The following is a 27,850-nucleotide window of genomic DNA, read 5'->3' on the forward strand; positions in this document are numbered from 1 at the left end:
ATATAACTTTTTTTGTTGAAAATAAGTGAAACTTTGAAATGTCATAACTTATTTTACATCCGATTTTGATAAAATTTTCAGCATTGTGCTTGTCTCATTTTTCTCTATTGATTTAAATCAACATTTTTCTGAGGTGGACTTGACCTTAAAAGAGTGCATTATAGCTTCTTCTGGAGTAAAATTTAATCATTTTATACACTTTCACTCCAAAAAGAGGTAAAATCCACACTAGAAAGACTGAGTGCATCTCACTCCAAGAATGTGATTAGGGACCTTGGGAGCGTTTCATCAACATTTTCTCTTGTTTCTTTGATTTTGATAGACTGACAAGTACTGTTACTATGGTAACTGTCAGATAAATCAGGACTTGTGGGATAAAACGTCCAACTAATCCTTCCATCAAACGCTCGTTATATTACCTCTTTTACATTTAGAGAGTAAATCAGTCTCCTAAACTGGGGTGATTATATTTTCTCGAGTTGTTCCAAGATCTGGCTCTAGGAAACAAATATGATTATTTAGAAAAATCAAAGTTCTAAAACTGGCAGAATAATTGATATTTGCATTCAATGCATAATGTTGCACCTAAATAGTAGCCCTTAATATGAAAGAAATAGCCCCCCAAATTGTGCAATTGCCCCAGTGTGGAAAAATTATAGCCCCCCAAAAAATCATTTCCTTCCCTGGATCTAGAATGAATTTATAAATATGAAGCCAATTTTGAAGTGTAAATGATTTTGTGATTAATTTAAAGAAATTATAATTCTTGACAGAGTTGAAAAGAGAGTAAGAAAAGCTTGTAGAAAATGAGAGGCATTTGGATGATGGGATAACCATAGAGCTATTGTGCTGAAGGGATGACGATATAGAGTTTTACCTGGTCCAGCATTGCGAGTGATTAAAATGGCAACTTGCTGGAAATACTCCCCAGGGAGTGGAGGGTGTGATTGTTTGCAGGAAATTGATTTGATCATCAGGGTGGTGATAAATCTGTACTATGTATGTAAGTACTTTTTAAACTACGTCTTTGGTGCCCTCTAAATAACTAGGTTAGAGTTGGAAAAAATAAATTCAGAGAGAACATTTTGAGAGAAATATTAAAAAAAGATAAGAATAAGAGAAAGATAAAAAAGGCAGAGAGAGAAAGAAAGAGATAGAGAGGAAGAATAGCCAAATGACAGAGACTTAGAATGAGATAGAGAGACAGATAGGAATAGAAATAAGAAATAGTTGATGAGATCAACAGACTGAGAGAGTGGAAGTTTGGCAGAGACAGAGATAACATTAAAGACAAGAGGAGGAGAGGGATGAGGGGGAGATTGAGCATATACTTTAGTCATATTTGAGCATGCTACAATATTTACAGTTTAAATTTTGAGTAAAATATAGTAATTTGAGAATTGTCCCCTGTATATATAACCTTCAATTGAACCTTTTTTCATTTTTCCTTTTTATTTTTTTTTGCTGTTTTTTTTCGGGGTTGGGGTTAATTGTAGGAAAGACTCTCCTATGTCTAAATGAGTATTCTTCAATATCCCAGTCTCAATTAAGATTGTGTTTTATCACATGAACGAACAAAAACCTACTAATTCGCAATTTGTGAAATTTTCATGAAGCTGCTCTGATCCAACAAGCCCTGGGATATGCCACTGTTCAACGACAAATCCAGGTAGGTTCAAATCAATTTTTTTTTGTACAGAAAATAAAAATTACAGTCCCTTTTAAATGTAAACAATTTTTCTTTTTTATACTATTATTACTATAGATTTGTTAAATCAATCTTTATTTGTATCCAGTAAAGTAACTTGGAGGAAAAACATGTTGAGTTTACAAAGAGATATTGATTACCTGTGTTTAGATACAGATATTTCTTTACTATTTCAGACACAGACAAATGATTCTGTTTTGATAAATTGCAGATTTGAAAGGGGAACAAATAGGCTAGCTCATTTTTCTTAAAGGTACATGTATCTAGAACTTTTGTATACTTCATTCATTTTAATATTTTTTTTGTTTTACTTTTTAATAAAGAATGGATATAAATCTAAGTCTGGGTGATAAGATACCTTGACCTATTATTCTTGAGAATAGTCAATATTTTCATACATGTATTAGCACTTTTAATTTGTGTTAAGGCATGGTCCCACTGCACTTACAGATCCAGAAAGGATGTATAACGGAAAAGAATCTTGCCATCCATTGGAAAAGGTTATATATCCTGTGTGTACACTTTGAATTCATGTTTCATGCACTCTATATCCATCTAGCATCCGTCCACTGTGATTTCATTGTTCGCCCATTTTTTCCATTGTCTGGAGCGAATGAAAACGGATGAAGCCACCCCAAAATTTTACTTGTCGGCTGTATCCGTTATGAATATGTGTTATGTCCGTTGGCCAATAAGACCAGGCCTTTATGAACAATATAGGTTGAATTATTTTCACAGTATTGATTATTTTCTTATAGGTCATATGACACATCATGAACTCTCTGGTGATGGACTTCTGACTGAAGAGAGAACCTACCTATTCTATTCCTGCTGGAGTCAGATTGATTATATTGATATCTGGTAAAAATTCAATGTATTCTTTTGATAATCATTACCTGATGTCAGTAATCTAATTTTGATCAAAAGGGGATCGATGTTTAAGACCAGTTGCAAGAAAGGTGTTAGATTACACCCCAAATGCTCATAGAGGACCATGCACCAAATATTTCACACCAGTGTCAGAACAGGTGTTATTTCCAACACTCATTGGTGTTCACCATCAAACTACATGGTACATGGATCTTTCTAACACCTGGGGCCCGTTGCATAAAACTTTTTTTCTAACCTGAGATTTCTAAGGTTGAAAACTCGGGTACCGTAGATTTCTCAGGTTGGCTACCTGAGATTGAAAAATCGATTGCATAAAGACTTTGGAAAACTCAGGTTGGTAACCAGAGTTTTATTAACCACGAATATTCGTGAACGAGGATGCGCACTGAAATTTGGGTAAAAAATAATTGCGCCCGTGTAAACTTGCGATTGTCTGCTAGCAACGTCAACGAAATGGCTTCACCAAATGAGGTAATTTATTTTTAAAAATACGTTATTTTTGTTCATTGTATCATGAAATACAGTTTTTGAAATAATAACTATTAGATTCATCCATTCTGCTGAAAATATGTATCATTTTATCCCCGGCTAATCATCACGGCGCGGTGGTTTTCGCCCAAACAAATCCAATTGTAGCTGATGCTCACACCGTAGTTTAGCGGAGTAATGGTGCCCCTCTCCGCCGGAGCTCTGGCGTAGAGGTGGCCGTGTATGGAAGGGATGCAGTTTGTTAGTAGTAGTAGACGTTCGATGTCGTAACGGCCGAATTTTTAACTTAGGTCTTTATCTGTTTATGGTTTTATAAATTCTTGATGATACTATGATTTCAGATACTGTTTATTTATAATATCGATATTCTATGTCTGACCAATTCATGCTCAGCAGAGTGAGTCAGAGACAGAGTCAGAGACGACTTGAGCCTGAGGAATGAGGTCGATCACGAAATAAGACATGATTCATTTTCAGTTCAAAATGTCAATTTCATCATGTATCGAAACCAAATTGAATTTGTGTTGTAATCATCCAATGTAGACTCCACATTGCTATAACATTGTCCTTAGACTTGTTGCCAATGGTTGGCTTATTATTTTTTTTTAATCTTTGGCCAGTTTGGGGGATAAAATGCTCACTTGTGTTTACACTCAACTAAGATAATAACACTGTCATTTGTATTCTAATGTATTTATTCATCATATGACTAGGCTTTAATTAGTCTAAAGTAGGTTGTATTCTTTTAATTATATTTTTTGAATTAGGAAGAGTCTGTGGAACACCAGATCTGGGTCAATATCATATTTTACCGATGGTTGGCCTCACAAAAATTAGACCAAAAGCATCAGTCTCTGTATTTTGGTTGTTCCGCTGAAGTAGCTGCGTTGGCTCACTCACCAATAGGGCCTACATATTATTATACAAATTAAAATCTGGACAAAACCCGTCCTCCGAATTGCCGACGAGATTACACATGCAGGCTCGCACTAACACACTACTACTACGGTACTAAAGACTTCCCCAACAGTTTGCTCATTTAAGAAATCTCAACCATGTAACCTCCAGATTATTATCATTTTCAACCTCCATAATTTTATTTTCAATTCTAGCTGGGTGGGGGTGCATATGGAAGTTAACATCTTATAATCAAAACCTCCCCCTCTCCTTGACATATATAGACCGAAAATTACAAAGTAATTGATCAGTTACATAATTAATTACATTTTTATAATATTTTTGTTGATGTAGACTTAGATCTACTTGTAATTGAAATTTTTAAAGGAGAAGTAGATCTACTAGGCCGGGGGGGGGGGACTTTCATTGACAAGTAGATTTAAAGAAAAATTATCATTCTTAAAGGGGAAGTTCACCCTGACAAAAAGTTTATTGTAAAAATAGCAGAAAAAATAAAAAATATTCCCAAAGGTTTGAGAAAAAATCATCAAGTGATTAAAAAGTTATTAGAATTTCAATAATTTGATTTGTGACGTAATATGCGAGCAGCATTCCTACATAGCAAATGGTAAAAAATCAATGAAAAGTTATTTTCTCAGAAAATTGTTTTCACTCTACCTTTTGTATATCAATAGGCAAATCATTTCACACCCGATCATGAATAGAAAACAAAATTAAGGCATCAGGAACCATACAAAATTTGAATTTCATGTATTTTATATTACATAACACATGGGGCAGCTGCTCGTTTATGACGTCACAAATCCAAAACTTTGAACTCTAATAACTTTTTTTACTCTTTAACAGATTTTCCTCAAACCTTCACCAATATATTTTACTATTTTTTCTGCTATTTTTACAACAAAGTTTTCTTCTGGGTGAACTTCCCCTTTAATGTTTTTGTGATTTAATTTCATGGTCATATTTCAGTGTTACTTTTGTTTTGGGGGTTTCTTAAAATAAAATTTCTTCTTCATTGCAGAAAACGCCAACCAAACGAAAGCGTGAAAATATGACAGAGCAGCATATCCAAATTCTGTGCGCATATGTCAGGGAAAAGAGGTCTGTGCTCTTCGGAAAGCCTTTGTCTCCCACTGATAGGGTAAGGTATTTACCTTTTTCTTCTAGAAATATGAAGCAGGCACAGATCTAGCCAGAATTAAACACAATACTATTTGTGGCCATATTTTTATCACAATCTGCACTCTTCAAAACTTACATAAAAGGTAATCAAGTATGAATTGTTGTTTTGGACAGCCCTCAAGGGACAAAATTATACTCGCTATTTTCTCTAGAATATCGAGAGACATTAAAAGTCAATATTCAATGACTATTTTTGCAACATAACAATATTTACCATGAACTAATTATGCAAAGCCTCAATATTCTGATATTTTGAGGTTGTTGACCTTAAGGTAGTTTACCTCTAGAGGTCAGCAGAGGTGAAATCTGACTGACATCATTTTAAAATGAAGCTTATAGCAAGATAAAACACTAGCATGGGCGGCGGAAGCAGGGGGACGTGTCCCCCCCCTTAAATTTGAGGTGTGGGATGGCCCCCACAAAATATTTTGTTGATAACCTTTCTTTTTTGCTTGTCAATTTTGTTTCCTGCGTTCCCCCATAAATTCACACAGGCCCCCCTGAAATGTTTGTGGTCCCCCCTAACATTTAAGTTGATGACCTTATTCAGTTGATCCACTTCTAAAATTTAGGTTGATAACTTTTTTTTTTTGGGGGGGGCTTGTCAAATTTTTACTTTTATCCATCCCAAAATTTCAAGTGGACCTCCCCTAATTTTTGTTTTTATTTGTATTTATGCGTTAGTCATAATTTGTAACAGTTTTATGACCGAATTGAGTAATGCAGGTGAGACTGCAAGAGGCATTCCACTTGTTTTTTTTTTATTGTACAAGTGTATGGTGTGTTGTTTCCTGCAATGCCAATGTAATAAATTTCAAATGCTTGAAAATGACAATACATTTTCCTCCTTTGTTAAATGCAGGTCTCTGATCAGCGCAAACAAGCTTGGGAAAATATTGCTAAGCAGCTTTCAGCGACCGGATGCCCCAGGAGTGGGGATGACGTGCGTAAGGCATGGTCCGACCTAAAGAAAAGGGCCAAAAAATATGAGGATGATAAGAAGAAGACTGGTAAGCCTACCTTCCTCGTAACAAATGGAAGAAGACATTTTTACTCCAATCGTTAAAGGGTGTAATGAGTCTTGTCGGTCCAAGGGGGGGATGGGGTAGGATGGTGTTGTTATGGTCCCCTTAGATCTTGACTGTGGATCACAACAAAAAATTACATATTATTTAGAATTTGTGTGCTTATTAAATGTAATTAAATCATGTTGCTCTAATTACTAGAAGTTCATATAATTTTAATTATGGTGGTTAATATTTTTTGTAACATTCCTGAACAATTTTACTTGAAAAAAATTCTAGTATGAAATTGATTTTTATTTTTATGACCACAGATCTTGAACTCATCCTGCAAAAGGTGGTTTTGTGGCATTTCCACCAAAGATTATGGAAAATATACTTTTCAACTCTTAAAACCTTGATATAAGTTTGCTAGACTGTAGACAGGCTAGAGATCCAATTTGGTCTCATTTTAAGGCTTAATTCCGCTTAATAAGCGGAATATTCCAGCACTCTAAACAATGTATTTTGAATTTAATAGTCGTAATTAATGATAACTATTTTTGAAAAACTTGAATTTCCTTGTATAATTAACACTAAAAATTATTGCAGAGGAACTGTTTACTCATATATTTTATTTTGTTGGGTAGGGAGGGGTGTATTAGGCATGATATTGATAAATGCATACCTTTTTTCGTACAGGCGGAGGCTCCTACAGATTCAAGCCTATGTTGGAAGAGGTACTACTCACCATATCGGACAAAGCCTTACATGGCATAAAAGGGCAAAATAGTGAGACTGGGGCAACTCAACCAGTAAGTATTAATTATTTATGGGTAGTTGGAAAGTTAGTTGCAAAGTGGAAGTAAAATGTTCAACCTATGTTAGCTGAGCTTTTTGTTATCAACGTTGATTTCTAAAACAAGGTTAAGTTATGAAATGATGTAACTTAAAGTAAATTGATCTATTTCATGCAACATGGACATGAGGGTTATCAAGGCGTTCCACTTTTGGGAGGAAAGATATCCTGTGCGTTGTTCTTATCAAGTCTACCTCCAAAAATATGAATGCATAATTGCTGAGAAATGAGCAAAATAATCACAGAATTCCATGAAATGTCGCCATTTTTTCGAAGCAATATTAATACAGTGTCCCACATAATGCTTTTCTGTGTTAATGATCACCAGAATTGTCAATTACGAGCTAAGATTTAAAGATTTTACAAGGATAAGTGTACATTAATGTACCAGATCTAGATCTAAGATAATATTGTGACAATTAACCTTGATTTCAGAGTCTTTCTCATGAAATAATTGTTTGCTGCAACTACTGACTTTTACCTTTAAACATCTCACCATAGTATGATTATGTAGTTTTACATTGTTTTAATATTCATTTCTAATTTATCGTATCCATATAGTGCTCACAAAACACAGAGGCATGCAACCTTCTGCACCAGATGGGACAGGTGGAAGACGACGATGTGGAGACATTGGGAGATGGAGAGGAAGATCTGGATCAAGATCAAGATCAAGAAAATCCCCCCCCCAAAAAAAAGAAATTTGGTATCACAAGGAAATTTGTATCAAGAGATGCTTCTGAGGAATCAAGAAGCAATGCTGGAGACCCAACAAGGCATTCTAGCGACCCTCAATGCCATGTTGGGGGTCCTTCAAGAATATGTGAGCAAACATGATTGATTTTTTTTTCTAAAAGGGATGACTGTTTTCACAAAATATTGCTAAAATTGAAACTTCATTAACTTTATTTCTTATTCGATTTCCATGAAATTTTTGGCACTTTGCTCTGTGAATTCTACTCTATGTATTTATATAAATATTTTCAGCCCGGACCATCCTTTCAACTAGATAACAAAAGATTTTTTTTTCTTCTTGGTAGAATTGCTTCTTGGTTCTTCATTAGCATCTCTTGGTACACATTTATCCTGCAAAAAAATCCACTCATGCTGCTATAGACTACTGAAGTAATGACATTACATTTATTTTTGCATTTCATTGTCTTTTATACAATATTTTGGTAGAGCATGATGGAAACTCACAAAAACCCAAATTTTGTTGGAATCGGTCCATGGGGGCCCTAATATGAACTCAAAAATATGTAACTAGCCCCATTGAAGTCAATGTATTATTTATTTGTCTGTTTCCTAACATTTAGAAGTAGGTCAATAATAATTTGACTTCAATAGGATTAATTGTGTATTATGTCATACCTTGAGGCCCGCATGGACAGATTCTCACCAAATTTGGGCTGTGGGGGGTTACCATCATGCTCTACCAAATTATTGTATCAACAAGTGGAATGCCTCTGGCAGTCTCACCTGCATCACGCGATTCAATATAGCAGCAGTGCTGACCTTGAAAACTACTATAAAATAATTATTCACAAAAACACCATTCATGTAATGATACAATACTATGTTCAATGGCATTTGACTTTTGTCATGTGACCTGCAACTCGCATGAGATGTTTAGTGATACTTGGTTACTCTTTTTTACTAAGTTTCATGAATCAGATCCATAAACATTCAAAGTTATGGTAATTCAACAGATTCCCTCAATTTTGCCAAAGTTCATTGACCCTAAATGACCTTTGATCTTGGTCATGTGAACTGAAACTAAGGCAGGATGTTCAGTAATGCTTGATTAATCTTATGGCAAACCTTCGGTTAAGATTTGGTGTTGACGCTGCCGCCGTCAGAAAAGCGGCGCCTATAAAAAAAAACAGAAAAACAATGAAATGCTACAAGGGAATTTTTATGATGTCATAGGGTTACTCTGTAATGCTAGTACTGTATGATTCATCTCGTATTCTGATCCATCTCATACTCTGATCCATCTCAAAAGCATTTTTTAGATGATAAGCAATACAGAACCACCATTCAGATGAATGAACTTTTTATTGATAGAAGAAAAAAGTGCTTCGCATCTGATCATTGATGACATGCCATAGTCCATACTGACACCACTAATAACCATTTCGGCAACACAACTGAGGAAACAAGCAAAATTAGTCATGTTGGTTGGATCAGTCAATTACTGTTCCTGATGGGAAATTAATATATTCATTACTACCATTTTTCCTTCCTCGAACTTTTGGGACAAATTAAAAGACTCCACATTTATCCAGTCATGAGGACATTTTAGATCAAATTGTGTTTTATATTGCATATGAAAGTTCCCAGCATTAAAAAAAAATAATTTCAAATATTCCAAAAAAAATATTTGAAGTTCAGTATAATGCCAATAATACTAAATTCATTATACTGCAAAATGGTCAGTGTAAAGTCAAAATAATTGCAGCCAACAAAGTCATTCTCTTTTTTAATGCATTTGCTTCTAGAGGGAGGCTCAAGATTGGCTGGAATTTCTATTCTAAATTTCCATCACTGTTGCAAACTTTGATCTGTAAAATTTTGTAGGTTTGGATGTTTATTTCAATTGCTATTCCAAATCTTTGAAAATTGGATTATAAAGGATCTAATATATTGCACTCAGCATAAAGGGTAAATATTGGTATTCTAATATGAATATATGCAATAGTGACACCTCAATTCCAGAATAGAAAAGTGAACTCTAGGTGAAATAAGTATCGATAATGTCTCTCCTAGTAGCTGCTCCTTCTCCTACAGGATCATAAGCTTGGTCAATGGGTGGTAATTCAACATCTTCTTCCCCTCCTTCATGGTAATTTGGCTCCCTGAGATCCTTGCTTACATTGTGCAGAACGCAACATGCAACTATTACATCACATGCTCTTTCAGGGGATAGTTGGAGGCCAGACGCAATGAGGCATCTTAGTTTATTCTTTAACTGGCCGTTGACCATCTCGATGACGACCCGGGTTCGGCAATGAGCTCTGAAACCATTGGATATAAGATATGTGATAAGATTTGTTTGAGATTTTATTGGGGAAACTAAACTCAATAAACCCAAGCCAAGTTTATCCATCAAATGTCAGACCTTGCCTAATAACTTGTATTCATATTAATATATTTCAAGTGTATTTATACAAAATATATTATTTATTACCATGCAATCAACTACATGCATCATACATTCATATTACTTTTTGATTAACTGACCCAAGGCTTTAAATGTCAGACCTTGCCATAGAACTTTTTATTGATATTGATATATTCAAATGTATTTATACAACATATATTATTACCATGCAATTGACTAGGGGGAAGTATATCTTTCTCAGGGAATTGAACATTATATTATTCCTAATGACAAGCAATAGTTTTTTTTTCAAGTATTGTTGCAAATGCATTTGGAGCAAATGTATTTATTATTGTGTATATACTTTGAAATTAATTTTTGGTGTATGCTGTTTCTATTATTGAATGAGCACCGAAATTGGTTGTAAAAAATACTGAAATAAAATATTTATTTGACATTTCACCTGTTGTATCTCCTTTCAGCTTCTGTGTGTGGATCTCTCACAGGTGTCATGAGCCATCTTTCCAAACGATAACCTGAATCCCCCAACAAGATTCCCTGAAGTTCACCATTAGCGAATCGCTGTCCAATTGCACTGTTCTGTAGTATTTTCATGAAATGGAAAAAAGAGGGGGCAACAAATTAATGTTTGTGATTGACTTGGTTAAACGTAGTGAAAATGAAATGATAAAAACAATATATAATTAGATGAAGAAAAAAATTGATACTGAGAAATGTGTACGAAATGTTATTAATTACTATAAAAGATATTTGTATATCTTAATGTACAATTATCTATTAGGAATCAATTTAAGATATATATGTATGTTAATTGTAGAAATTATGAAAAGTTTTAAAACAGATTGCATGACAGCAATCCAGGAATTTTAAAGGGTTTTAAATTGAAATGATGAACAGCATCGTTACAGGAATTTGCATACAATTCAACAGTGTAACACTCAAATGTAACATACCCTCAATATCCTACTGTCATGGGTGCTACCAGGCCACCTGGCGACAACATTCGTGATCTTGTATTGGGTATTGCAAATCAACTGAACATTTATTGAATGCCTTCCTTTTCTATTGACATAGATGTACTCCTCTTCTCCTAGAGGTGCTCCGTGGAGATTAACATGAGTTCCATCGATCGCCCCAACAATATTCGGAAATCCTGCAACCTCAAAAAAGGAAACTTGGGTGTCTCTCACTTTCTCCAGAGTTTCAGGGAACTTGATAACCTGTCATAAAAAATAAAAAATTTCTTGCATAAAAACACTGTCATCTCATGAATAAATATAAAATGTGATTAATAATAGGAACATGGAGAGGCAGAGCTTCTTGTCTGAGGTCATTTACGCCCCACCCCCCCCCCCCAAGAAAAAAAGAAAATGAGGTAGAGAGGAAATTACAGAAAGGAAGGGGGCATAAAATGAATTGGGAAATAGAGATAAAAAGCGAAGGAACGTTCAAAAGGAAATGGGGAAAGGGGAGAGAAATAATTGAAGGTAATGAACAAAATCAAAAGAGAGAAGGGAAATGGGTAGAAAATAAGGGCAGAAAGAGATCTAAATATAGAAGGGATTGAAAAGGATAATTAAAGGAATTCGGAATTAAGGAGGCATGAAGAGAATGGAAGGGGGTAAGTAAGAAAAACAAAGTGTGAAAAAATAAAAATATAGGAGAAAGAAAGTGATGGGGCATATATACAGGCAGGGCGCGCAAAGCAAAATTGAAAATTTGGCGGGGGGCACAGGGGAAAAACAGAACACCTATTAAGAAAATAGCACATCTACCATGTATGTTGTAGTAGGGTATTGAGCAAACAAATGAGTGATAAATAGGGGGGAAGACATGGCATATGAGCAAAAAATCTTTAAAGCTAGAAGCGAACAAGCAAATTTTGACAGTTGTTTTAAAAAAATCTAATTTCTGATAGAGTTTGACATAATATTTTGAGAACAATATCATATTTAACCGCTTTTCTTTGCTTTCTTCTTTTGTTTTCTTGGTCTTGAACATTATTTTGGTGGTCCATGGAGGTATTTTTTTGTTGGGGCGGGGTGAAGAAAAGAAAGGATGCTAACTGCAAATACGTTACATTAAAACACTGGAAATTTGAACAAATTAAAAAAGAAGGTGCATTTAAGCAAAAGTAAATAAGGGTATATTCAAATGGGGCATTTGATCAAGGTGCATAGGGGCCAATATTAATACATGCTACTAGAACTTCACTACAAAAAAGGGCAACTAAAACGGGCTTAAGAAGAGTTTAAAAAGATTTTTTATATTTAAAAATACACTTAGAAGGGATAAGAACGATAATTGAGGAAAATTATGGGCGCTAAAAGAGCAAGAAAGGAAACGAGAATTTATAAGGCAAGAAAGGGACGCTCTTTAATACATAAAACGAATGCATTTGGAAGGGGTCATTTTTCTTGGGCAAAAAGGGGCCAATTTTTAGTGCTTCAAAAAGCGTGTGTGTGTGTGGGTGGGGGACACTGAACCCCCCCCCCCGGAAGGCCGGGGCGCAATATCAAATGAAAGGGAAATTAAAGGGAAAATGTAATAAGTGAGGTTGGGAAGAGAAACAAATTGCAAGAAAAGAGAACAGTTGAAGAAAAGGGAAGCAGGGGGGGGCACTACCTCTGATGAGTCACAATTCATGCAGGTGACGTCCCCCCAACCCCCATTTGAGAAGCAAAGTGAATAATTTTTAATGTAAAAATGTAGTGAAAACAGACATATTTCCAGCTCTTTTGAACCTGAAGACCCTTTTTTTCTATTCTCAATTTTTTTCTGGCCGGTAAGAATTAAATCCTCGAGTTGGGGGTTGAAGACCTTTTTTTTCTTGGTTGTGAATTTTTTTGCAGATGAGATCTCCATCCAAATATTTGCCCCCCTTTTGGAAAATCCTAGGTACGCCAGGGGTTGGGAGTCAAGGGACTGCTTTTGCTCATGGGCGAGAGCGTGGGTTTCATTAAAAAAAAACCAGGGTTTAAAAAATCATATTTTCCTCACAATTTTCTGAGAAACGAATACATGGGAATTAAAAGAATGGAAAAAGTAACGCACAATATATTTTACCCTTTTATTAGGAAGGGATGGAAATTGTGTGTTCATTAATTGTTTTGATCGACCATTTATAAATAGATCGATTATTTTGTAATATAATTTTTATGATCTTAATGGTAAGTCAAATTTTATCAAATTCAGCATTCCATAGAAAACAAACTCGCAAACAACAACAAAACGAGATATACATCGATCGGTTGTACGCTTCGCATGTATGTGTGAGTCGTCATCGATCAGTCATAGAAGTGTTTTCGGAGTAGGTTGTCTGCGTACGTACGGTATGGCATTATAAATGAAAATAGTAAGTAAATTTAGAAGTATATTGACATAAATTGACCGGTGTTACCTGGTCTTTTAACGTCTTATGGGGTGGCTGCTCTGATACAATACTGTAGTCGATCGACTGACTGAATGACAGTGCGTATCGTCTCGTAATATTTGTAATGCCCAACGCGCATTTGCACGTGCGGGACTGGGTTTGGGATAATTGATAACGATAATCAACGCACAAGCATTTATTTCTCGTTCAGCCCGTCTTAAGAACCCCCAAATCTCTTCAAAAACTTCGTAAGTCACAAACAACATATCCATAAACATAAACAACATGTTGAAATAGATTGTTTTTTTATTCCTCCTTCTTAACTGGTTCTAGAAAATAAGGGTTTAGTAGTCTAGAACTGAGGTATAACTTTGTTTTGACAGACAGTTTTGACTGTAAATGAGTACCGGTACCGGTAGGTAAGCAATTAAGATTCATGATACATGGGCAATGCAATGGTAATACGTTGAATGTATTGAATTAAAAAAAAGGATACTTATTACTCTATTGATTACTTACCTCATCTTTCAGTTCACATAGGGCTAGGGTTACTCTCCGAATGGTTCGCGATGCTGTACTCAGGTGCACCCCATGGATGCACCGTGTGTCATCCATGACACTACCTGTCGCGTAATATCGTAGACTTAAAAAAACTTGCAGGGATGGGGAAAGTGCACGATTCCTCCTCGTTCTGTGCTCCAGCCTATCACTTATCATATCTATGATGTGCAGACACCCCTGCCTTGTAAATCTATACAACTTGAACATTTGCTGATCATCGTAAACGTCGAGCGGATGGTGCCGATCGCGGAAAACCCTTTCCCGTCTGAGTGCAGCGATTTGCAGAGCATGCAGTACAGCAGCCATCTTTAAATCTGTGCTCATAAATTCTCTGGTTAACTAAACACCAACTTCAGAGCTAAGGTAAAATTAACCGGAGTTTCTATGGAAATGAACCGGAGGTAACCGGAAAAAAATCCGGTTATTCTTTATGCAACAGACAAACTACGGTTAATTATTTTTTACCGGAGTTTTCACTCTAACCGGAGATTTTTACCGGAGAAAACTCCGGTTAGAGTTTTATGCAACGGGGCCCTGAGGGTTGTGTGTTCTAGAACACTGGCTGGTTGTGTTTTAACATCGTACCTTTGAGGGCACACATGAGTAATTCAGACTCCCATTCACTCGCATGGTAAATCAAAGCTCATCGAGATAGTATTAAAAGGCAATCCCTCTATAGATTTTGTGTTCATTTCAACTGATTCATCACAATTTACAGGACAACAAAATTAACTACGTTAAGTAGGTATAGTTTCCAGCTCAAACATTATAAGACCTGAAAATGGGCTAAGCATAATTTTAGTCCACTGCAAGAAAACCTGAAAATGCATTGGTGAAACAATAATTGAAATAAAATACAAAATACAGCCCAGCTTCTCCAAATTACTGACATGTAAACTTACTCGAAATGCGCCCGTATTTCTCATGTGTGCCCTATACAGTTTAGTATTTTTCGGAATTAGGCTCTCCATGTAGAGTTAGTGTGTGTGCTGCCTTTGAAGACTTTATAATTTAATGTAGTTGACCATTATAAATTGAAGTTTTTTTTTTTGGGGGGGATGTTCTTTTTGTGGAATTCACTCATCGTCTTCATCTTATAGAGAGAATCAGCAATCAAAAGATAAATGGCTTCTACATCAGTGTGGGGGCAATTGTATACCAAAACTTAAGTCGTGTATTGAATAAATTTGTTTTATGTAGAGATCAACCTTCAGTAAGCATCACAATTTTGATTTCAGAAAGAAAATTCTCAAACCCTTGGAATGTAATTTTTCGTCATGGTCTCATAAATAGTTTATTTCATATGATAAAGACAATTTTTTTTAAAAGCCATTGATAACATTTTAATACCTTTATCAAGAAGGACGTTGCCACTTTGAGAGGAATGAATAAAGTCCCTTTTAGTGAGGGAAGCTGGAGCCAATCATATGGTTTGCCTTGTAATTTAGAAGTCATTGATCCATATATCATTATGATTCTGTGTACATGTGGATGGGTCTTTATGAGTGAGTGGTAGAGAAATATGTCCACCAACTTTGCACTTCAAAACCTTGAAACCAAAAGTGAACTTTCTACACTGATATGCTGTACCTGGTAGGGGTCTTGCACGAAAAGCATCGATTTGTGATGAAGTACAACCGAAAATTATGGATAAATTTCAAATGGATAGAATTACTCGGAAATCAATATTTCACTAGCTACCACGCACATCAAGGTTGCCATTTACACATAGAACCCAAGCAGCTTGTGATAGAGCATGTTCTTCGCAAGGATAGCATCTTTGGGGAACGTACTTCTTAAAAGATTGAGTTTCAAGGAACTCAAAGGAGAAATCATGACAATTGTGATAGTGATCATTTTGCTGAAATGACTACTGAAATGTGATATCAGTATTTGTGATATAAGGGAACACTTTGATTAGACTGACTTTCATGATTTTTTATTCTTTGTGTCTTTGCTTGCTACAGAATCGTACAACAGAGATGAATGAACCAAAGAGCCCAAGTACAAAGGAAACAGAACATTACAGACTGATCGAAGAATCAGATGGAGAAAATGAGGTGGATCTGCTTGATGAACAGGAAGATGCAACAGAAGAGATGGAGGTAGAGAGAAGGACAGAGACACTAGAATCAAATAATGAGTCAAGGAATATGGAGAAAACCGAACAGTTTGATCGGGATACTCAATATGAGATTGACTACTTCCAGGAAATTGCAGAGAGTATGAAAGTATTTGCTTCCATGATGGTAGATATGAAGATTGTAAAGGTTGAAATAAAAGGCATCAAAGAAATGCTCAAAGCTCTTGCAGGAAAGGTAGAGTGTGTGATGGAGGGTAGTGCTCAGAATGAATCACAGAGATTAAGAGAAAAGAGAAATACAGGAAGAAGAATGACCAAGGAATATTCACTTGTTCGTAGAAGAAAATACATGTATGGAAAAGGAAGAAGAAAGATTGACTCTGGAAGGTTGGTAATGAACAAGGAGTTTGTAAATGGTAAGAGAGATAAAGAAGAAGGAAGACCAAATGTTGATGCAACAGGGAGGGTTTTCACCAAGTATACTTCTTGTGATGGTCACAGAGAAGGTGTGCATGAAAGGCATGGAGAAAGGATTGATGCCGGTAGGAACATGACAGAAAAGAACTTGGTGGAAACAAGAAATGATGAGTCAAGGGTAATGACGCAGGGTAATCCTAACAGAGATGATATGAATATAAGTGGTGGAGAAGACAAGATGATGACAGAAAAGAAGCTAGATGAAGTGAGGACTAATAGCATACATGATCATGTGACAATTAATAATGATGGACAGAATGAGAATTGTACAGGAATCGAATCCTTACAGGAGAGCGATGATGAAGATGTAGGAACTGTTGATGTTTTCTTTGATGGTGGCAGTGACAGTGAAGAAGATTGTTTAGGGGTACAAGATGAATGTACAAGTAGCAAAGATTATGATTCTCTTGCAACATGTGAGAGGGAAAAGAATAACAGACCCATTGCTCCAGTGGATGAAAAAAATCTTGAGGAAAAAGTTAAGATACGGTCAAAAATGAATGAAATAAGTGAGGAAAGGGTTTTAAGAAATGAAATGCCTAAAAGCAGTAATGGACAAACAGATGGCGAAGATGATTTTATTGGAATTCGGATGGTAAAACCAGGTGGAGAGGATGGAGAAGTGGATATTGGAAGGCATGACAGTGCCACCAAGAGTGGTGAACAGGATGCTTCTGTAATTACCGGAAAAGGCAGACAATATGGGATTGAAGAACGGGCGGGAAAGAGTTCACCTTGGATGCGATTAACAGACATACATATCTTACACTTTAAACTTCATTCGAGATCAGCATCTGCTTTTGCAAGCCATGCCATTACTCATATTGTCGGTGATCAGGTACTAATTAATAGCAATTGTTCTGGAGTAAAAAGACCAAACACTGGAAGGCCAAATGTCCAGCCAATAGACCCTGATATACTGGCCTACGTCTTTGAGACAACATTTGATGCATATGGAATTGAAGAACGAGACCAAACAAAGTGCCGTAGGGAGTGTATCATGGCTATTGATTCACACTGTAGGAACCTGTTTCGTAATGCAAAGAGAAGAAAAACTGAATATACCAGTGGGATGCAAAGAAATGTTATGAGACAAAAAGAACTTGATTGTGGGTCTGGTGAGGAGATACAAATAAAGAAGGATAGTAGTGTTGAGAATTCAGAACAATCCGAACATGTCACGTCCGAAGAAATTACAGGTATGAAGTCAACATGGCATCGTTTATCAGACAAAGATATCACCAACATCAAAAGAAATTCTACAAGAATGCCCCTGTTTGTCAGTCATGTCTTGAGAAAGATTTTAAGTAATGAAATTCTTGCCAATTCTAATTGCTCTGGGAAAAGAACCCCTGAAAGGCCAAATGTCCAAAGATTAGACCCAGATATTGTGGCTTACATCATGGAAACTGTGTATGACGTGTATAATGTTGATGAGAGTGACAAGGCAGATTGTCTTCGGAAATGCATGTTATGCATTGATCAGTGCTGTAGAACAGAGAAAAAGAAATATGTAAGGAAGGAAAAGCCTCGTCGAGTGTGAATGCATGTTTTCGTAAAAGTGACGGCACTGAGAGTTGATCGGAGAAAGAAAAGGAATAGGAAATTATATGGATATGGATGATAAAAATTTAAACACGAGAGATCACTTGAAAAGTTTATCTGAAGATGTTATCATCGATAAACACACCAAGGCAAAGGCTGAATGAGAGTTTTTAAAAATGTTCTTAGGAAAATAGTGATCTTGTGTTGAGTGTGTAGTAAGTTTGATGAAGTAGTAATGCTTTTGGGACTTTGGCCTATTGACCCTGATATTCTGAGCATGTCTTAAGATCCACATATGATGTTTATGTGGTGATGGAGGATGAGAGAGAGAGCTGTAACAGGCAATGCTTGGATGCTAGTAATACATACTGGAAATACCTTTGTGAAAGTCAAGAAATCAGGGAAAATGTTGGATGAGAGGGTGGGGTCGGGAGTGAAGTAGCAATAGAGAGAGCCCCCTTTTTTATCAAATATTTAAGTAGAAACTAGACCAGTTTGATGCTTATTGGGAACACTTGAAGTGGTTTTGGCAGCGATCTTATGTAGTCTTCCAAACATGTGGAACAACACCTCGTGATGTGGTTTTCAAGACTGCTTTGCTTAGTTTAAACCAGTTAAGCATAGGTGAAGACACAATCATTCTTCAGGATGCGATCTTTGCACAGGTGTGCAAGTGTGTGCATGTTAGGTCCACTACTCTGTGGTTTCCAAGTTCATGCAAAACACGAGACCTCATTGAGAGCATTCCAATAGCAACAGACCAGTTTGCATGAATTGGTTCTGGAAATCAGTCCAGGAGATGGTGATAACAATAACGAAGTGATCTTCTAAACTGGATTTATTTAGGCCTATCGGTTAAAGGGAAACCAGTTAAAGAAAGCAGACAAGGGAAAGGCACGTAAGATAGAGGAAGAGAAAGGAAAGGAAAGAGGGGTATACTAGACAGTACCTAAAATCATGAAGGAATTTCAAAGGTTGCCTAAACACAACTAATCAAATCATCCACATTCCCATATTTTTGTAGATTTTAGATTCTGTGAATTTTAAGGAATGCAGGGAAGTGCAAGAGATTGATGGAATATTAGCAGTAGATTGAATGGCGCAGATTACTTTGAAAAATATCCCCTGTATGTTCTACTGTTTAGTACCACTACAAGTTCACCACATCATTTGGAGCTGCGACATCACCTGATAGAGCACAGTTCTCTTTAGGATAGCATCTATTTTCTGCAGAGTATTTCTTCAATGCTTGTTTCGAGAATCAAAGAAGATCCCATGTAGTTGCTTATCAGGAATTTAATTGATTTTCATGACATGAAGCTATCCCTTTTTCTCCGGGGACACACCTCCTCTGCAAATAAGAATCCAGATGCTTGAAAATAGTTACCACTATTTGTGGCCGAAGTGAACACTTTGAATTTATTTGTTTTTCATGTTACAGAATTGTACAACACAGACTGGTGAACTGGAGGTCCTTGATACAATGGAAACAGAACATGATAAACTGATGGAAGAATCAGATGAAGACAATGAGGTGGATCTGCTTGATGAACAGGAGGACACAGTAGAAGAGACAGACAGAAGGAGAAGAAAAGAGACACTAGAATCAAATAATGAGTCAAGGAATAAGGAGAAAGCCGAAGAGTTTGATCGAGATATTAGATATGAGATAGATTACTTCCAGGAAATTGCAGAGAGTATGAAAGTATTTGCTTCCATGATGGTAGATATGAAGGTTGTAAAGGTTGAAATAAAAGGCATCAAGGAAATGCTCAAAGCTCTTGCAGGAAAGGTAGAGTGTGTGATAGAGGGTAGAGCTCAGAATGAACAGCAGAGATTAAGAGAAAAGAGAATCACAGGAAGAATGGCCAAGGATAATTTTCTTGCTCGTAAAAGAAAGATTATGTATGGAAAAGGCAGAAGAAAAATTGACTCTGGAAAGTTGGTGATGAACAAGAATGTTGTAAATGGTAAAAGAGATGAAGGAGAAAGAAGACAAACTGTTGAAAATACAGGGAGGGTTTTCACCAAGAATACTTCAGGTGATGGTCACAGAGAAGGTGTGCATGAAAGGCATGGAGAAAGGATTGATGCCGGTAGGAAAATTGCAGAAAAGAACTTGGTGGAAACAAGAAAGGATGAGTCATGGGTAATGACGCAGGATAGTCTGGGTAATCCTAACAGTGAAGATATGAATGAAAGTGGTGGAGAAGACAAGATGATAATGGAAAAGATCCTAGATGAAGTGAGGACTAATAGCATGCATGATCATGCAACAATTAATAATGATGGACAGAATGAGAATTGTACAGGAATTGAATCATTACAGGAAAGTGATGATGAAGATGTAGGAACTGTTGATGTACTCTTTGATGGCGGCGGTGACAGTGAAGAAGATTGTTCAGGGGTACAAGATGAATGTGCAAAAAGCAAAGATTATAATTCTACAGCAAAGTTTGAAAGGGAAAAGAATGACAGATCCATTTCCAGAAGCAGGTTGTCAAAACAAGATGACGAAAGCTTTGCTCAGGGGGTGGTGAACGAAGAAGTTGCTAAACCACAGGAGGATTTCCGATGGGAAAAGTTTCCGAAGAGGAGAATTAAAGGATTGCGCAGTTTGCCCATCGGAAGATTTGCCCTTAACATAATAAAAAATCTTGTTAGAAATGACATTTTGATGAAAAGCAACTGCTCTGGGAAACACACAGCCACTACAAGTATTCCACATGTGCAAGCTATTGATCCTGGTATTCTAGAGTATGCTTTGGAAACAACTTACAAGGTGTTTGATGTCGAAGAATATGAAAAGCATCTTGTACGACGTGAATGTGTCTCAGCAATCAATGCGCACTGTAGATATTTGAGGAAAGTGGCAAGAAGTGCACCTAGAAAATCAACAATGGAAAAGGGTAGGATGGGGGCAGATCAAGAAGAATGGTTGCCTGGGAATGATTCGATAGCATGTCTTCCAACAGCAATTGCTCAAGTGGATGAAAGACGTCTTGAGGAACAAGTTAGTGTACAGTCGAAAAAAGATGAAATAAGTGAGAAAAAGGTTTTAAGAAAAAAAATGTCTGTAAACAGTAATGGACAAACAGATGGAGAAGATAATCCCATTGGATTGCTTGGAATTGGGAAGGTAAAACCAGGTGGAGAGGATGGAGAAGTGGATATTGGAAGGCATGACAGTGCCACCAAGAGTGGTGAACAGGATGTTTCTGTAATCGCAGGAAATGGCAGACAATATGGGATTGAAGAAAGGACACAAAAAGGGTTACCTTGGAAGAAATTAACAGACAAAGATATCTCAAACTTTAAAAGTCGTTTAAGATCAGCACCTGCTTTTGCCACCCATGCCATCGCTCATGTCATTAGTGATCGGGTACTTATCAATAGCAATTGTTATGGAATAAAAAGAATAAACTCCGGAAGACCAAATGTCCAACCGATCGACCCTGATATACTGGCATATGTCATCGAGACTGCATTTGATGCATATGGTATTGATGAACAAGACCAAGGAAAGTGCCGTAAGGAATGTGTCAGGGCGATTGATTCACACTGTAGGTACTTGTTTGCTAGTTCAAAGACAAGAAAAAGTGAATGTGCTAGTGGGATGCAAAGAAATGTTATGAAACAAAAAGATGGTGAATGTGAGTCTGGAGAGGAGATAGGAAGAAAAGAGGAAAGTAGCGTTGAGATTTCAGAAAAATCAGAACGTCATGTCTGAAGTACAGGTATAAAGTCAACATGGCATTGTTTATTAGATAATCACTCACATCCAAAGAAATGCCACTAGAATATCCCTGCTTGTCACTTGTGTAATGAGAATGATTTTGAGTTATGATATACTTAGCAATACTAATTGCTCTGGGAAAAGAATCCCTGAAAGGCCAAATGTCCAAAGAATAGACCCAGATATTTTTACTTACATTTTGGAAACAGTGTATGTTGATGAGTATGACAAGAAACATTGTCTTAAGAAATTAGTTATATCCATTGATCAGTGCTGTTACTGCTGTAGAACAGAGAAAAGAAAAGATCTAAGGAAGTAAATGCCAAGTCCGGTTTGAATGTCAGTGTTCGTAAAGGTGAAGGCATTAAGAATTGATTGGAGAAAGAACATAAAGAGGGTGATATAGAGAGTTATTTCCCTCTCATAATATGTTTATTCTAGATAAACGATTGGTGAATTTGTGACCCTGATATTCTTAATTTTGTCCTAAGATCCCTGTATGTTGTTTATGGGGTGATGGAGGATGAGAGAAAAAGCTGTCAAAGGCAATGATCAGAAGCTCTTCATGCATTTTGTAACTACCACTACAAGATCACCGCATCACTTGGAGCAGTGGCTGACAGAACACAATTCTCTTCAGAACAGCATCTTTTATTTTCTGCAGAGTATTTCTTCAAGGCTTGTTCTTTCAAGATTCGAAGGAGATCCTATGTAGTTTCTTGTTGGAATATTAAATGATTTTCACAAAACTATCCCTTTTGCTCCTCAGACGCACCTAGATGAAAGTAAGCATACAGATGCTTGAAGATGGCCTAAGTGAACACTTTGGATTTATTTGTTTTTCATGTTACAGAGTTGTACAACACAGACTGGGGAATTGGAGGTCCTTGCTACAATGGAAACAGAACATGATAGACTGATGGAAGAATCAGATGAAGACAATGAGGTGGATCTGCTTGATGAACAGGAGGACACAACAGAAGAGACAGACAGGAGAAGAAAAGAGACACTAGAATCAAATAATGAGGGGAGGAATAAGGAGAAAACTGAAGAGTTTGATCGGGATACTCAATATGAGATTGATTACTTCCAGGAAATTGCAGAGAGTATGAAAGTATTTGCTTCCATGATGGTAGATATGAAGATTGTAAAGGTTGAAATAAAAGGCATCAAGGAAATGCTCAAAGCTCTTGCAGGAAAGGTAGAGTGTGTGATAGAGGGTAGAGCTCAGAATGAACAGCAGAGATTAAGAGAAAAGAGAAATACAGGAAGAATAGTCAAAGATAATTTACTTGCTCGTAGAAGAAAATACATGCATGGAAAAGGAATAAGAAAGTTTGACTCTAGACGATTGATGATGAGCAAGAATGTTGTAAATGGTAAAAGTGATGAAGTAGAAAGAAGACAAACTGTTGAAGCAACAGGGAGGGTTTTCACCAAGAATACTTCAGGTGATGGTCACAGAGATGGTGTGCATGAAAAGCATGGAGAAAGGATTGATGCACTAAGGAAAATGCCAGAAAAGAACTTGGTGGAAACAAGAAATGATGTTTCAAGGGTAATGACACAGGATAATTTGGGTAATCTTAACAGAGAAGATATGAATGTAAGTGGTGGAGAAGACAAGATGATGACTGAAAAGAACTTAGATGGAATGAGGGATAGTATCATGCATGATCATGAAACAAGTAACAATAATGATGGACAAAATGAGAATTGTGCGGGAATTGAATCCTTACAGGAAAGTGATGATGAAGATGTAGGAACTGTTGATGTATTCTTCGATGGTGGCAGTGACAGTGAAGAAGATAGTTTAGGGGCACAAGATGAATGTGCAAGAAGCAAAGATTATGATTCTGTTGAATCATGTAAGAGGGAAAAGAATGACAGATCCATTGCCAGCAGCAGGTTGTCACAACAAGATGAAGAAAGCTTTGCTCAGGGGGTGGTGAATGAAGAAGTTGCTAAACCACAGGAAAATTTCAGATGGGAAAAGCTTCCTGAAGGCAAAATTAACAGATTGCGGAGCTTGCCCATCGGAAGATTTGCCCTAGAAATAGTGAAAAATCTTGTTAGAAGTGACATTTTGATGAAAAGCAACTGCACTGGGAAACACACATCCACTACAAGTATTCCACATGTGCAAGCTATAGATCCTGGTATTCTAGAGTATGCTTTGGAAACGACTTACAAGGTGTTTGATGTGGAAGAACGTGAAAAGCATCGTGTACGCCGTGAATGTGTCTCAACAATCGATTCGCACTGTAGATATTTGAGGAAAGTGGCAAGAAGAGCACCTAGAAAATCAGCAATCGAAAAGGGTAGGATAGGGGCAAATCAGGAAGAAAGGTTGCCTGGGAATGATTCGATAGCATGTCTTCCAACAGAAATTGCTCCAGTACCAGTGGAGGAAAGACATCTTGAAGAACAAGCAATTACAGAGTCAAAAAAGAATGAAATAAGTGAGGAAAAGGGTTCAAGAAGGAAAATGCCTAAAAATAGTTGTGGACAAACAGATGGAGAAGATGATCAGACTGGAATGCTTGGAAATGATAAGGTAAATGAGGACACAGAGTTGGATAATAGAAGGCATGACTGTGCCCGCAACAGTGATGAACAGGATGCTTCCGTAATCACAGGAAAGGGCAGACAATATGGGATTGAAGAATGGGCATTAAAGGGGTTGCCTTTGAAAAAATTAACAGATGTAGATATCTCAAACTTTAAAAGTCATTTCAGATCAGCAGCTGCTTTTGCCACACATGCCATCACTCATATTGTTAGTGATCGGGTACTTATCAATAGCAATTGTTTTGGAAAAACAAGATCAGACTCCGGAAGGCCAAATGTCCAACCGATTGACCCTGATATACTGGCATATGTCATTGAGACCACATTTGATGCATATGGTATTGAAGAACAAGACTATACTAAGTGCCGCAAGGAATGTTTCATGGCTATTGATTCACACTGTAGGGACTTGTTTGCTAGTTCAAAGAGAAGAAAAACTGGATGTGCCAGTGGGATGCAAAGAAATGTTATGAAACAAATAGATGGTGAATGTGGGTCTGGAGAGAAGATAGGAAGAAAGGAGGGAAGTAGTGCTACGAATTCAGAAGGATTCAAAGAAGTCATGTCTGAAGAAAGTACAGGTATAAAGTCAACATGCCATTCTTTAGCAGACAAAGATATCGCTCGTGTGAAAGGATCTGGCCCAACTTTGCCCAAGTTTGTCGCTCGTGTTTTGCGACTTTTTTTGACTGATGACATACTCGCCATTTCTAATTGCTCTGGGAAGAGCTCTTCCGGAAGGCCCAATATCCAGAGAATAGACCCAAATATTGTGGCTTACATCTTGGAAACAGTGTATGATGTGTATGATGTTGATGAGTTTGACAAGGCAGATTTTCGTAGGAAATGCATCATAGCCATCGATCAGTGCTGTAGAAATGAGAAAAAGAAAAGATGTAAGAAAGGAACAGCCACATCCAGTGTAAATGGCAATGTTCGTAAAAGGAAAGGCACCAAGATTCAATCCGAGAAAGAACAGGAAGAGAGTGTTTAAGAGACTTTTACAAATGAAGATGATGGAAACTCAGACTGGAGCGATCAGTTGGAGAGTTTATCTGAAGATGATATCATTGGCATACACACCAAGGCAAGGTCTGAAGGAGAGTTTGCAAAAAATGCTCTTAGGAAAATAGTTAGTGATCATGTGTTAAGTGTAGTAGCTCTGATGAAGCAGTAAAGTTGTATGGACTCAGGCCTATCGACCCTGATAGTCTTAGCTATGTCCTAAGGTCCACGTATGATATTTATGGGGTGATGGAGGAGAGAACGCTGCTGCCGTAGGGAATGCTTAGAGGCCATTGATGGTTATTGTAAATACTTACGTGAAAGCAGGTGAAATGTGAATAAAGATAGATAGAGGAGAGAGATTGATCAAGACAGAGAAACGGGACAGAGTTGAGGGAGTAGAGAAAGAGAGGGGACGGAAAAGAGGGAGAAGAAGGAGTGATGAGAGATTCAATGGAGATTTTTTTTAAAGTAATCTTGATAAAATGAATGGTGATTGTGGTTGAAAATAGAGAAGGATTATGTAAAAGAAAGTGAGAGAATATCCTAAATAATGGGGGGGGGGGGTGTTTCTTAGGTTGGGGAGAGGACTTCCTACATGTAGGTGGGTAGGGGATGGTTCAGAAGGTGTAGAAAGATGCATGGAGAAAACTGATATGGAGAATATATATGAGGATGAAAAGATGTATGAGTTGAATTTTGAGATAGTAAACATGTGAATCCTGATATGGATGATCTCTTTTTGAAAAATTGAAGTAATAGATATTTTGATATTTTATTGAAATAATTGTCCTAGAGTAAAGTGTTAGTAAAGCGATTAGCAGTTGTACATTTCATTTCCAAAAAACATGTATTTGTAATGTTGTATGTTCTCTTAATAGAAATTAAGGACTTTTGAAATGTGAATTCATGCCAATAGGCTTTTAATCCATGTGTAGATGAACATAACCATTCTTTGGCATGGCTGTGCATACATGGTACATCCATATTTACAATGTATTTGATTTTGGCCATGTTGGCAGTGTCCAGCTTACCACTGGACTTTCACCTAACCCTTGAAATTTTCAATTTATAACTTTTGAATCATATGAAACACAATATTTTCCTCAAATTCATCAAGCTTCCACCATTAATTACACACATACATTTTTGCTCAAAAGTTAGTGAACCCCACCACAAAATGCACTCCTGCTGAGTGTTGAATGTTTGTTGGGCACAGAAGGTGGTTTCAAACCGCCTCGATCACAAGAATCCCCGTTAAATTACGAGAACTTTTAAAGGCTAAAAAATACCCGTTAATTATTCCTGCATTCACACCGCCCCGAAACACATCCTTCGGGATAAGTTCCCGAAGTTACGAGCATGCCCAGTGTGGTCTGATAAGCAGGCAAGGCGGGAGATTCAAAATCACTATCCCAGCAGCCACCCACCCCGCCGCGCCCAATGACACGCTGAGATAAAAGTTCCCGCAATTTGCTTTCACATTGCCAAAATACCTGCGACCTTGGAAAAATCCCCACGAAAGTTCTCGTAATTTCACCAAGTACCTACTATTTAGCGGGTATTTTCTTTCGGGGAAATTACGGGTAGTTTGCTTTCACATTACCAAAATACCTGGTATTTTCTGATCGGGGTAAATTTCCCAATCAGAGAATACCTGGAACTGGCGAACTTTGAGGCGGTCTTAAACCACCTAGAGAAACAAACTTTATTGAATATAATATTTTATCACCCGACACCACAATCAAATATCTAAAACAAGATACGGCAGAACTTGACACTGTTAATTTTTCTGATGGGGTGACTAATCTTTGAGCACCACTAAACTACCATGACTACAAAAAATATGTTTGATTTTTCCTGAGATCATTTTTCTTTTTGACTTGATGATATCACTTAGCTTCAGTCGCACCCGTCTTCTTGGTTTAAATGTTTGAAAATTTGTGAAGATGAAAATTATGCTGAAAATGAAAATATTGAAAATTGTATTGTCTTTTCGAAGTTGTGTTTTCTGTGGAAAAAGTTGGAAAATTAACAAAATCACTGATCAGATATTTTTCACCATATTTTGTTATTTTAAGAAAATAAAGGCTTTGAATAGTTGTTTTGGGTTGTATTTGATCATTTTCTATTCAAACTGAATTAAAAAATTTCCTTGGACTCAGAGGGATATTGCAAAGTTTTAAGTGTATGAAATCACTTCCTGATGTGTTAATGCATGCCTTCGGTAATACAAGGCCAATTGGTAATAATTCAGTCACTCATGCATGTACTCGAAATGTGATTTGTTTTCCTTTCTTCATGTTGTATATTGAACAAATGAGAGA

At 36.8% G+C, this 27,850-nt stretch overlaps 3 protein-coding genes across 4 annotated transcripts; 2 read left to right on the forward strand and 1 right to left on the reverse strand.

The window, feature by feature from the left end:
• Nucleotides 1–1,654: 1,654 nt before the first annotated feature.
• Nucleotides 1,655–26,743, forward strand: LOC121424803. 2 transcript variants are annotated; one of them, XM_041620588.1, is made up of 4 exons: nt 1,655–1,669; nt 2,467–2,569; nt 16,074–16,211; nt 22,801–26,743. In XM_041620588.1, the coding sequence occupies exons 3-4, from the start codon at nt 16,089–16,091 to the stop codon at nt 25,510–25,512; spliced, it is 2,835 nt and encodes a 944-aa protein (XP_041476522.1). In that variant the 5' UTR covers nt 1,655–1,669; nt 2,467–2,569; nt 16,074–16,088; the 3' UTR covers nt 25,513–26,743. The 2 variants fall into 2 exon arrangements, with proteins under 2 accessions (XP_041476522.1, XP_041476523.1); XM_041620589.1 differs by lacking the exon at nt 1,655–1,669 and having other exon boundaries at nt 2,417–2,569; nt 19,653–22,919.
• On the forward strand, nt 2,823–7,943 carry LOC121424805. Its single transcript, XM_041620591.1, has 5 exons — nt 2,823–3,070; nt 5,028–5,147; nt 6,051–6,198; nt 6,892–7,004; nt 7,610–7,943. Exons 1-5 carry the CDS (start codon nt 2,978–2,980, stop codon nt 7,883–7,885), a joined length of 750 nt encoding a protein of 249 aa, XP_041476525.1. The 5' UTR covers nt 2,823–2,977; the 3' UTR covers nt 7,886–7,943.
• On the reverse strand, nt 9,525–14,635 carry LOC121424804 (putative nuclease HARBI1). The gene is made up of 4 exons (XM_041620590.1): nt 14,065–14,635; nt 11,126–11,392; nt 10,615–10,751; nt 9,525–10,065 (listed from the first exon to the last, which is right to left on the reverse strand). The coding sequence occupies exons 1-4, from the start codon at nt 14,428–14,430 to the stop codon at nt 9,783–9,785; spliced, it is 1,053 nt and encodes a 350-aa protein (XP_041476524.1). The 5' UTR covers nt 14,431–14,635; the 3' UTR covers nt 9,525–9,782.
• Nucleotides 26,744–27,850: the final 1,107 nt, after the last annotated feature.

This window comes from Lytechinus variegatus, chromosome 12 (assembly GCF_018143015.1).
Source record: "Lytechinus variegatus isolate NC3 chromosome 12, Lvar_3.0, whole genome shotgun sequence".
Classification (NCBI taxonomy): domain Eukaryota; kingdom Metazoa; phylum Echinodermata; class Echinoidea; order Temnopleuroida; family Toxopneustidae; genus Lytechinus; species Lytechinus variegatus.

What these genes read in the sequence shown, in the direction of transcription:
- LOC121424805 (XM_041620591.1), top strand. Translation starts at nt 2,978, where the DNA reads ATGCGCACTGAAATTTGGGTAAAAAATAATTGCGCCCGTGTAAACTTG. An exon ending in AAATGGCTTCACCAAATGAG is followed by an intron (nt 3,071 to 5,027) that starts GTAATTTATTTT and finishes TCTTCATTGCAG; the next exon opens with AAAACGCCAACCAAACGAAA. An exon ending in CTTTGTCTCCCACTGATAGG is followed by an intron (nt 5,148 to 6,050) that starts GTAAGGTATTTA and finishes TGTTAAATGCAG; the next exon opens with GTCTCTGATCAGCGCAAACA.
- LOC121424804 (XM_041620590.1), bottom strand. Translation starts at nt 14,430, where the DNA reads ATGAGCACAGATTTAAAGATGGCTGCTGTACTGCATGCTCTGCAAATC. An exon ending in ATGACAGTAGGATATTGAGG is followed by an intron (nt 10,752 to 11,125) that starts GTATGTTACATT and finishes AAAATACTACAG; the next exon opens with AACAGTGCAATTGGACAGCG. An exon ending in GCTGAAAGGAGATACAACAG is followed by an intron (nt 10,066 to 10,614) that starts GTGAAATGTCAA and finishes CAATGGTTTCAG; the next exon opens with AGCTCATTGCCGAACCCGGG.
- LOC121424803 (XM_041620588.1), top strand. Translation starts at nt 16,089, where the DNA reads ATGAATGAACCAAAGAGCCCAAGTACAAAGGAAACAGAACATTACAGA. An exon ending in ATGCAACAGAAGAGATGGAG is followed by an intron (nt 16,212 to 22,800) that starts GTAGAGAGAAGG and finishes TTCATGTTACAG; the next exon opens with AGTTGTACAACACAGACTGG.